The 11,212-nt window shown below is 32.4% G+C and overlaps 2 protein-coding genes across 2 annotated transcripts in view; one reads left to right on the top strand and one right to left on the bottom strand.

Moving 5' to 3' along the window:
• The window catches only part of LOC139426007 (uncharacterized), a 491,229-nt gene that overhangs the window by 346,440 nt on the left and 133,577 nt on the right, over positions 1-11,212 (top strand). The gene's annotated exons all lie outside the window — the stretch shown is intronic.
• The window catches only part of LOC107445314 (lysosome-associated membrane glycoprotein 2), a gene marked incomplete in the record, with an annotated part of 42,035 nt that overhangs the window by 22,734 nt on the left and 8,089 nt on the right, over positions 1-11,212 (bottom strand). Inside the window, 2 exon segments of the mRNA XM_043048004.2 lie at positions 5,022-5,177; positions 10,519-10,714. Coding sequence (XP_042903938.2) covers positions 5,022-5,177; positions 10,519-10,714 — 352 coding nt within the window.

The raw sequence follows: 11,212 nt of genomic DNA, 5'->3' as shown, positions 1-11,212 counted from the left end.
TTTTTTCACCATGTACAATCTAAATAGCTAATATACTTTTTTAAAAGCCAATAAGAACATTGGTAGAATTCTTCTACATAAGTACAATACTATGTCTTTGATGATAAAATACTATGTCTTTGATGATAATATATTATGTCTTTGTGCTAGAACATTGTGTTCATTGGCGAGCGAGCGCAGCGAGCCATGGTTCACGGCGTGAACCACATAGGATTGCATAGCAATTCTCGGGGGATGGCGAGCGCTAGCGAGCAGGGGGCGGAGGCTCCTAGTACATTTTTAAAAAGTAAACAAGTGGTATCCGTTCGTCAAATTTTATCCATATACTCTCTAAGACCATTTAAGTTAATTTGTTTCTTAAATGCTGCAAGTAAAAGGTATCTTAATTTTAACATAGGTATTTTTTATTATATGATTATTTAAGGTAAACCATTAAGATTTAGGCTTACTATGTAAAAATCCGATTATTAAATCAAAGGTTTATAAATCGTTTGCTTTTATACTGTGCTTTGAATGTCAATTCCGAGCCTTGGATATAGTAAAGTTCGCCATTTTACATCATATGAAAAAATAAATAAGTAAAGCACTAAAAAAAAAGCAAATTGCAAATTATTTTTAAAAGATTGATCTTTATTAATTTCATCAAACTAATTACAGTATATTTACAATAACAGTATGCAAATCATTCATTTCCTTGGTTCGAAAACTTTATTAAATACAAAATAAATGTATTGAATAAATTTCACAAAGATTCTGAGATTTGGAGACGGACTCCGGATATTTTCGTTTATTTGAGACAATGGTGTTTCGAGAAGTCCTACACTTGATATTGGTTCTAGAATGTCTGCTGAATAGGAATTAAAAATTCGAATATCGCTAGTATAGAACTTATGACCATTTTAGTAAAGGAGTGCATTATAATAATTAGTATTGAGTTCCACCACAGAGGAAATGATTTTGGGAGAGACTATTTCCCCGGGCATTAATGAATTGAGTAAACCGTATTTGAATTTTATTTAATTTATTATTATTTTTTATATAATCTAAATAACTGTTTCTCTACATGGCAAAATTAGCACATTAAGTGGGGATCTAAGCGAGAGATTACTGAAGATTCAAAAAGAGTTCCAAAAGAAGAGAAATGCATTGAAAATTCATGTTATTTTTCGATTTCATCAATTAATTCCAGAACCAATTCAGAAAAAGTCACATGATAGTTTTGACAGCATGTATTAAAAATTATGTTAGAACCAAAATTAAATTTTATCATACAAACATGAAAGAGATATATATGTTTAAAGTTTCTGTTTGTCTCATTGAACAGTTCGTTGGAATTCGGAAAAAGTCACATGATAGTTTTGACAGAATGTATTAAAAATTAAGTTAGAACAAAAATTAAATATTTTTGTTGAAAGTTTCTGTTAGTCTCACTGAACAGTTGTAATTTATCCTTTACATTCTTTGCGCAGTTTACCCGTTGGGAGGTCTGTTAACTTATTAAGTCATGCTCGGCAAAATAGATAAGACCATGATGGTTATTTTAATAAATATAAGAATTACCTACTATTTACAACGAACAATTAATGACTATTTGAACGCGAGTTATAGTAAATGCATTATTTTATTATATCTATTAATTAATTGTTAAGAATAACGACGTCCACACAAAATCTCTAATTTTCTCACCCGAAAATAGTCATCAAAAGAAAAATTATAAGAATTACGCTTTTCATATTTCAATTTGTTTAGCAGATTAAATAATACACCGCTTAGAATCAGTTCATCTTTATAGAATATAAATATTTGCAAATATGTTTCTTTTCTCCTCAAGTGATAAGAAAGCCAAAAAACTTTGTCTCACAAAGAATTTAAAATTTAAAAAAATAAATATTGGTCAAACAACATATATATATATATATATATATATGCTATTTCTTTGATTATTAACCTTTCTATAATTTAATTCATATTACAGTGCTGGCATAAAAATCTTCATACTTGTATATGCATTGACCTTATAGGGATATTTTCTTTCCTATATGCGCTGGGTATATTGTACCCAGATATTAGGCATTATGTCTTTATGCCTAATATCGTGCAATAATGAAAAAATCAAAAAGAAAATATTGCATTTTGTAGGTAAATACTCGATCACTCTAATCAAAAATTAATTAATTATATGAACTACAATTTCTTTCCTGGCGTTAATGTTATATCTCTATACGATCAAATTTTAAATTATACAAATGAGAAACATACAAATAAATATCTTAATAAAATTTAATTTTTATATATAATATAATATACTACATATTTAATTTGGATAATAATATAAAAATATTTAAATTTAAATTATTTGACTTCTTTGAAACGATAAATTTTCTTTTTTACTCCTTATACTTTCGAATGTTAATGCTTTGTTTCTTTGTTTCTGTTTGTACTTATGCTTTGTTTCAATGTTTCTGATCAAGTTCAAAAAGAAAAATCGTACGAAATTATCACGGAACTCAATCATTATTAAAAATGCTTCGCAGATATGGATACGTTTAAAGGTTGCTCAAAAATTACGTAAGATTTGAATTTTACTCCATTTGTTCCATAAAATTTTGCCAACAAAAACACAAAAGTCTGCGGTACAATAGTCAGTTTAGGGTAATTCAATATGGAGCGCTAAAGGAAAGAACAGCACGCTTTCATGGTTGAGCAATGTTGAGTTAATGCCTGAATTTTCATTTTCCCGTTTTAGTGTTCAGATCCTGCTTTTAGGAATCAATTAAAACAATTCACAATTTTNAGCTTTATATATATATATATATATATATTCTTTGAAATTAACACGGTTTTTTCTTACACAGGGAAGCGGAAGCAACGAAAACCTCTCACGGTTAACCGAACCGGATTGATTGAAAATTAAATTTATAGAATTAAGACGTAATAAGCACTCTTTCTAGTATAGATTTAGTTTAAATATTAAAGGTCGGTGATTGAGGCTCAGGTGATTGAGCGCTTGTCTTCCAGTGAGATAACCCAGGTTCGAACCCCAGCGGTAGCTAGTTAATACGAATTCTACCCCCAGTTTGTACTGACCACAGCACTGATGTGACATATCCTCGGGTAGACAGACCATGGGTTAGATAGATTTATAGGCCCTTGTCTATGGGCTAACCATGGGAGGGTTTCGTGGTTTTTCTCGCCATGCAACGAAAATGCTGGTTAATTTCATCAACAAGTCCTTCGCTAGCTGGTTTGTCCAAATGCTTGATCAATGAGTCCTTTTGTCTTCTGGATCAGGTTCAAAATTGAAGCTACGCAGCTGAACATTAATCGTAAACTCAGCATTGGGTTGGTCAACGACGGTTATAATATAAAAAATAAAGTTACTGACAACCAATTTTATTTTTACATACTTCTTTTCAATTTAAACGTAAATCAACTTTCGCGTAAAATATAATAATTTCCTTTTTGAGAATTTTCCTAAGATATATATAAAAAAAAAAGTTTTTTTATTTATTTTGTTTTTAAAATAAAAACTATCATTAAAATTTATTAATGAATTTTTGATAAATTAACTGTATCAGCTTTAACAAAAGCTTTTTCTGATCAGGAAATAAATCTTTAATGAAGTTTGAATTAGTTATAGCATTAGAATAACCACTGGCTCATTTGCGAAGAAAAAAATTTAGGTTACAAATTTAAATAATATTAAAAACATAATACATTTACTCATTTGCTGAAAACAATGAGAGTAACACACATTTATCGTATTTTTTCTTCAGTTATCCTTGAATTTTATTCATTATAATTTTATCAACTTTAAGTAAATATCAATGAAAATCCTTATTTCCAATTTCTTCAACTATCATGTTAATATAATTAAAGTAGCTCTCAGTATTATATTTCTAAATTTGCATATTTTTCTCCTAAGCTAACACCTCTCTAGCGAACCTCTGTCCTTAAAGTGTCCACTTCATCAAGAATTTAAGTTTTGAGGCCAGAGTAAAATATTATATTTCGTGTCTAAACCAGATATTTCATTTTAAATGATAGAAAGCATGGATTTCCAAAATTACAATTAGTTTTATAGTTTTAAGGTTACTATAATTCGAAAATTCCGCGTGATTTTGTCCAGCTATGTTCTTATGGGGACATTTTATTCGAACACAATTTATTCATTTCTTAATAGTGTTAGAGCAAAATTTATAGTGCGTACCCTGTGGAGCCTTGGTGTCTCAGGGAATAGAGCACTCGCCTCCCAATGAGGTTACCTGGGTTCGATTCCAACGATGGATGGTCGATACGAATTCCGCACCCGGCTCGCACTGATCACAGCGCTGACATAAAAATATCCTCTGTGGTCAGATCATGGGTCGAAATTCCCTTTCCGTCTGGTTAACCATGGCAAGTTTTCGTGGTTTTCCTTATCATATAACGCAAATAAGGAACAGTTCGATCAAAAAGTCCTCCAAGAAAGCAAATTTCTCCAAATACTTGGTCCAAGAGTTCCTTTGTCTTCTGGATTGGATTCTAAATTACAAGGCTACGGAGTTGAACATCAGTAGTCGTAAACCCAAAAATTGGGTCAGTTGCTTAACGCCGGTTATAAAATAAAATTACAATACGTACCCTGTGGAGCCGTGATGGCTCAGGGGATAGAGCGTTTGCCTTCCAATGAGGTGTCGCGGGTTCGAATCCCAACATCGGCTGGTCGATACGAATTCCGCATCCGTCTTGCGCTGACTTAAAATATCTTCAGTAGGAGACGGATTGTAGGTTAGAATCCGTCAGGCTAACCATAGGAGGTTTTCGTGGTTTTCCTCTCCATGTAAACACTAATGCGGGTTAGTTCTATCAAGCAGTCCTCCACGAAGGCAAATTTCTCCCAATACTTGATTCAGAAGTTCCCTTGTCTTCTGGATTGGGTTAAAAATTACAAGGCTACGGAGTTGAACCTTAGTAGTCGTAAGCGCAAAAAACTGGGTCGACCTTTCAACGATCTTTATAAAATAAAATAAAATACGTACCCTGTGAAAAATCTTTCTCAGAACCACCAAAAGCTTGAATGTGCATTTCAAAACTTTCCATCGATACATTTTTCATGGAAACAGTAATCAAACTCCTACACCAATATGAATAATGCTTTTGAACAGAAAACAATTTAATATCATTATAGAAATGATCTGAAATAAAAAATATATAATGAATATAAAATTACTTTCAAATGGTAATTAATGGTTTAGTTACAGCAATTCGACATATTCAGAGCCTTCACATTTTATACATTCGGAATTTTCTAATTTATTTTTGTTCTTATTTTTACTTATTATTCTACTGAACTTAATTCTTCTGCAAATGTTCTATGAATTTTAAATTTTAAGTATTTTCAAAACCTCTTCAAAGTTTAAATTTTTTCGAAGTTCAAGATTTAGAAATGCTTATAACATTTAAATTTCAAATTCGTTGACAAAGCTCAATAAAACACATTTTAATTAATAAAATGAAGCAAAAATTATTCCATAATATTAATTAGTTACGGAATAAATGATTTAATAATGGACACATAATTCCCCGTAAGCTAACATGGTGAAATTAAAATCCTTTATCTGCTTGGAGACCCTAAGAGAAGTCCAAAGCTTCGCATAAAATGAATTTGAAACTACTGTCATATTCAAAGGAGATAAGAAGATACTTGAGTCACGAACTTCTATCATCTTTTAAATTAATTATGTGTTAATAACTTTCTGTTGATGGTTATGGAGCAGTTCCCAGCAAAATCAGTCGTTAGCTTAACTGTCAACATCACTGACTTAACAGAATACTATACCTCGGGAGAAACTTTTCACCTTCATTACTTTTTAAATATTCAAAGTTTAGAGAAAAGTGAGTTCAGATAAACCTAAATTAAGCTATGATTTCTTTCTCCTTCAGATCTTTGTCTAAATTGAAGAAGTGGCCTTACGAATGGGTGCTGCTGCCATCTATCCGTGGAGTTTTTGAGCTAAGACGTACTGTCACACTTGCTGTGCTCTGTTCTAAACGAAAAGCGCACTTTCCTGACTCAGTTCGCAAAAACCCAATAGCTGAAGAGCTTGTTTGTCAAGTGTCATTAAAAAAACATAATCCAGAGTAATCTTGACATAATTTGTTTGCATTTTGATACGTAATTTTTTTTTCAAAATTAGAAATTTCATTGCTTACTCTAGGTTAACCAGAACTTACTTTTTGATACTTTAAACTTTATCTCAGGGGCGTACGCAAGGGGGGGGGGGTTTAGGGGTTTAAACCCCCCCCCCCTTGAGCTCAGACAAAGTGAATTTACAAAATAATACAGACAGAAATAAAAATTTCAGTAGAAAATATGCTGGCTATTATTTTTTAAGACTATATATTTTTATTTGTCTTATGCCTACTTTTTTTCTCACGGTATTTCTCAGAATACTGAAAAAACATTTACTATTATAGGGTTGTACTTTTGAAACCAAATTCACGTGATACTGTTACGGGCGAGCTCCGATCGCTGGTTCCTTTCTGTCCTGCCAGTCGCGATAGTTTTCGAGACTGGCTGGCATTCGCGAGGTCTGGAATCCTAGACGTTCTGTCGTCTTTGAGACAATTCGAGAATTTTGTAGATGCGGTTAAAAAAAATTATATGAAAGGGGGTTACATTTATTTTCGATTTTAGTCAGACTAAGAGTTATCTCTGCCGCTTGTCCTTCGGAGCTTGTTTCTAAATCTGTTTTGTTTTGGAGACTCTGTGCTCGTTGAAGTTATTCATTCCAGCTCGAAACTTTGAGATCGTAGCTTAGTGGATATTTCTGTGCCAATATATATGTATATATTTTTGCTGTTCTTGGATCTTTAGGATGTCTAAACGCAAGAATTTAACAATTTTTAATTACTTTGAGAAAAAATCACGACCTGAAATTAGTGAGGTGACAGCATCTAGTACCAATGTAAGTTTTTCTGTTGAACAGAAATGTGATACTTCCGTTGAAGAAAACGTTTCTAGCGTAACAGAATCTGATGAATGTGAAAGCGGCCCTCAAAGTGTTACTTCCCACCCATATGACATTGGACTTTTTTCAGAAGATAATACATGCGAGGATAAAAAACTGGATATACTTAAAAATGTTTGGGAACCCAATCCAGCATTTGTTTTTCCTGAAAAAGGAAAAAGAAAATTGAAATTTCAGTACAAATGGCTTTATCGCTGGAAATGGCTTGCATATTCAGAGGTTAAGGGTGGTGCTTTTTGCAAATTTTGTGTACTTTTCGCCCCAAGTGGTGCCGGTTCTGGAAAGCAACCTTTAGGCCAACTGTGCAATGTAAAATTTGACAACTGGAAAAATGCTGTAGAGCGATTTTCTGAACACGAGAAATGTCTTTATCACAAAAAATCGATCGAAACTGCTGGGACATTAAACGATATTTTATTTGGAAAGATGAAACCTGTGGATGAACAAGTTGACAGTGCAGCAAGCAGAAGAAAATTAGAAAATAGAAAAAACATTACTCCAATCATTGAAACCATCCTATTTTGTGGAAATCAAGGTCTCGCTCTAAGAGGACATAAGGATTCGGGAATAATTGCTGAACAACCAGGTGAAGAGAACGACGGAAATTTTCGGGCATTGCTTCGTTTCCGGAGTAAGAACGATTCGACTCTTAAGAACATTTTAGAGTCAAGCAGAAAAAATGCTCAGTATACCAGCCCTCGATTTCAGAACGAAGTTATTGAGGTTTGCAATATTTTAATCCTGCAAAAACTAGTCAGCAAGATTAATGATGCAACTTGCTTTTCCATTCTTGCAGATGAAACAACTGATATTGCAGGTATAGAGCAATTATCGTTATGCGTTCGATATGTCGATAAAGAAAATTTTAACATCACCGAACAGTTTTTGCAATTCATTCCGGTGCATGACTTAACCGGAAAAGCAATAGCAACAACAATATTAGACCAATTACAGTCTATGAAAGTTGATATAAAAAAGTTACGTGGACAGGGGTACGATGGTGCTGCATCAATGAGTGGAAAAATTAATGGTGTACAAGCCCACGTAAGAAGTATTGTCCCATCAGCACTCTATGTACATTGCTCTGCTCATAGCCTCAATTTGGCTGTATCAAATGCATGCGAAATAACTGGCATTAGAAATTGCTTAGGGACAATTAAAACATTATACGACTTTTTAAATACGCCAAAAAGACAGTATGTCCTATCTTCAGCAATAGAGGAGATGGAAACCAGCTCTAAGAGGGAGAAAATTAAACAGCTATGTGCAACCCGTTGGATGGAAAGATACGACTCAGTAACCGCTGTGGTGGAACTTTTCGAGCCTATCGCCGAAACACTACAAAAAATATCAGAATGGAAGGATAAGGAATCAGCTACCCAGGCTAATTCTTTACTGTGCACAGTATCTAATTGCCAGTTCGTAATATCTCTTTTGTGCATTTACAAAGTTTTCACCATAACAATCCATCTCTGTAGATACCTACAAAAAACAAGCATAGATTTGATAGAGGCAGTGAGTCTTGCAGAAGATGTCATTAAAGATCTAAAATTAATGCGTGAAAATGCCACTGAAACATTCTCTGAAATATTCAGCTCTTCTTCTCTTATGCTAACAAGCATTGGATCTTCCACTTCCATGCAAATCCCTAGAATAACAGGAAGACAGAAAAATCGCGATAATTTTCCCTCATCGACACCGGAAACATATTTCAGAGTTAGTGTTTTTATTCCATTTATAGAAAATTTTATAACACAATTAAACTTAAGATTTGTATCGCATCGTGATATTTTGAAAGGATTTCAGTGTCTTCTACCTGCCGATCCTTTCATTTGCCAACCTTCAAACATAAAGGCTTTTGAAGCATTAGTGGAATTTTACGCTGGAGATTTGGATACCTGTAAAGAAAGCCTTAAGTCTGAACTAAAACTCTGGTATAAAAGATTAAAAAGGATTAGTGAAGACGGAGGTAGTGTTCCAAAAACTGCGGCGGATGCTCTTGGAATGTGCAATAAAGATATAACACCAAACATTTTCAAACTCCTAGAAATATTGGTCGTTCTACCTGTTTCAACGAGTGCAAACGAAAGATCCTTTTCGACTTTGCGCCGTTTGAAGACTTATTTACGCAACTCAACGGGAAATAATAGAATGAATGGATTGGCGCTCTTAAGCATTCATAGAAAATTTACCCCAGCTGTCGAAGACATTTTAAACGAACTTGCAAAAAAACCCCGTCGTTTGGATATTACAGTATAAATCAATAAATTTTTAGCGTGTTTGTATACTGGTTTAATTCCCTATTTGTTGGTAAGTCATTTTTTAGTTAAATTCATTGGTTTTCTATGGAATATTCACATTTATATGGTTATTATTTAGGTAGCTGTTACAGTATGAGTAGTTTTTTCTGGCTTGATTTATTCCTACTTTTTAATAAAAATAAAATATTTTACCTCTTATTATAAAAAAAATTATATTCTTAAACTTAAAAAATAAAAACAAAATTTAACTAAACAATGTTGTCTAAATAGAAAGTCAAAATTGTCTAGCTGTCTAAATTAGGGAAATAATAGTGCTTTAGTGCTTTATAATATGCTCGAATTTCTTTTAGTAATTTTTGAAAATTATGAACCCCCCCCCCCCTTGAAAAAATTCTGCGTACGCCACTGCTTTATCTTACTTATGCAGGTGAAAGAAAACTTCCCACGAAGGTTTTCTCCAAAACGGCTAAAAAAAGTACTTTTTCACGTGTATCCCTTATCATCTATTGAGATAATTACCTGTTAACAACTTAATGTCCATGATAATGACTTAGTTTGTTGTGAAATTAGTAGTTAGTTTAATTGAATTTGCGATATAAGTCACTTAAAAGAAGTTCAAACCTTTATACACAGTTGACTTGCAATTACTGCCACATTCAAAATGACTAAAAACGTACTTTTTCAGTTCTATCTTTTACCATCAATTGATGGTTTCCTGTTACTAGCTTAATGTCCATGATAATGATGTAGTTTGTTGTGACATAAGTTGCTAATTTAATTGAACTTGTAAGATTATGGAGTAATTGATTTAAAAATAGTCTAAACTTCTACACATAATTAACTAGCAATACTATGTATACTGGCCTGGAACTTACATTTTTAAACCCAAGTTTTAATTTTCTACCTTTTATTAAGTTAACTGTCAATAACTTCCTGCACTCGGGAACAAAATGGTTTGTTTGAAGAATAGTTGTTAATTACATAAAACTATAAGTAAAACATTTTCAATTGTTATGTACCTCAGATAAGTAAAAAAAATAATTCAATAAAAAAAGTTAATTCAATCATATTAAATAAAAGTAATAGTAATTATATGTTTTCATATTCTATGCACAAACTTTTTTTCTTGAAATTTTTTTTAATTTTCAGATGATCATGTTACCGAGAATTTTCCATTGTTACTCTTCTATAAGTACTTAAAGATAAGCTTTCGGAATCGAAGAATAATTTAAGTAGAAACCTACTTGTGCCCTCTTGAGAATAAAGGGTAAAAGTAATGTTTTCCAGCACATAATGTTCTTTTAAATCCTTCTTAAATGTGAAAGCTAAGTCAAACTCTTCATCAATTTGTAATAATAGAATTTGATCTGCTTGGGATGATCCGCAACTGCTTTGGCTTGAATCCGCATTTGGTGGTAGAACCAAATATCTAGTTTCATTCTAAAAATTAAAACAATTAAAAAATATTTTTTTTAAAAATCGGAGACAATCATGTTTTTTTTTTCCATTGACTATTTAATAGAAATCATAATAGAATTTTTTTTAAACAAGAATATTATTGACAATCATTATCGAATTTATCTTTTTATTACAAAAATATTATTGACAATCATTATCGAATTTATCTTTTTATTACAAAAACTAGTAGGCTTCGCCCCCTGCTCGCTGGCGCTCACCAACCCCCGGAACTGCTTTCGCAGTTCATTTCGGATTGCTTCGCAATCCAATTGCTGGCGCATTGGATACGTTCTTAACGTCTAGCTTTTGTATACTTTTTTGAACACTGAAGTTCCGAAAACTTTAACTGTAGAAAATTCTAAACCTGTGCATCTCAATATTAATTTGAAATTGCAAACAGTTCACATATTTTTCTTAATCACACTATTCTAAATTTCAGTTGTTGAGAAAAGTAACTGTTGTAAGTTTTGTTTTAAAGTC

The sequence above is a fragment of the Parasteatoda tepidariorum genome, chromosome 7 (genome assembly GCF_043381705.1).
Source record: "Parasteatoda tepidariorum isolate YZ-2023 chromosome 7, CAS_Ptep_4.0, whole genome shotgun sequence".
Lineage (NCBI taxonomy): Eukaryota > Metazoa > Arthropoda > Arachnida > Araneae > Theridiidae > Parasteatoda > Parasteatoda tepidariorum.
The sequence above is the reverse complement of the archived record's forward strand: the minus strand, read 5'-3'. Positions and strand labels throughout refer to the sequence as shown.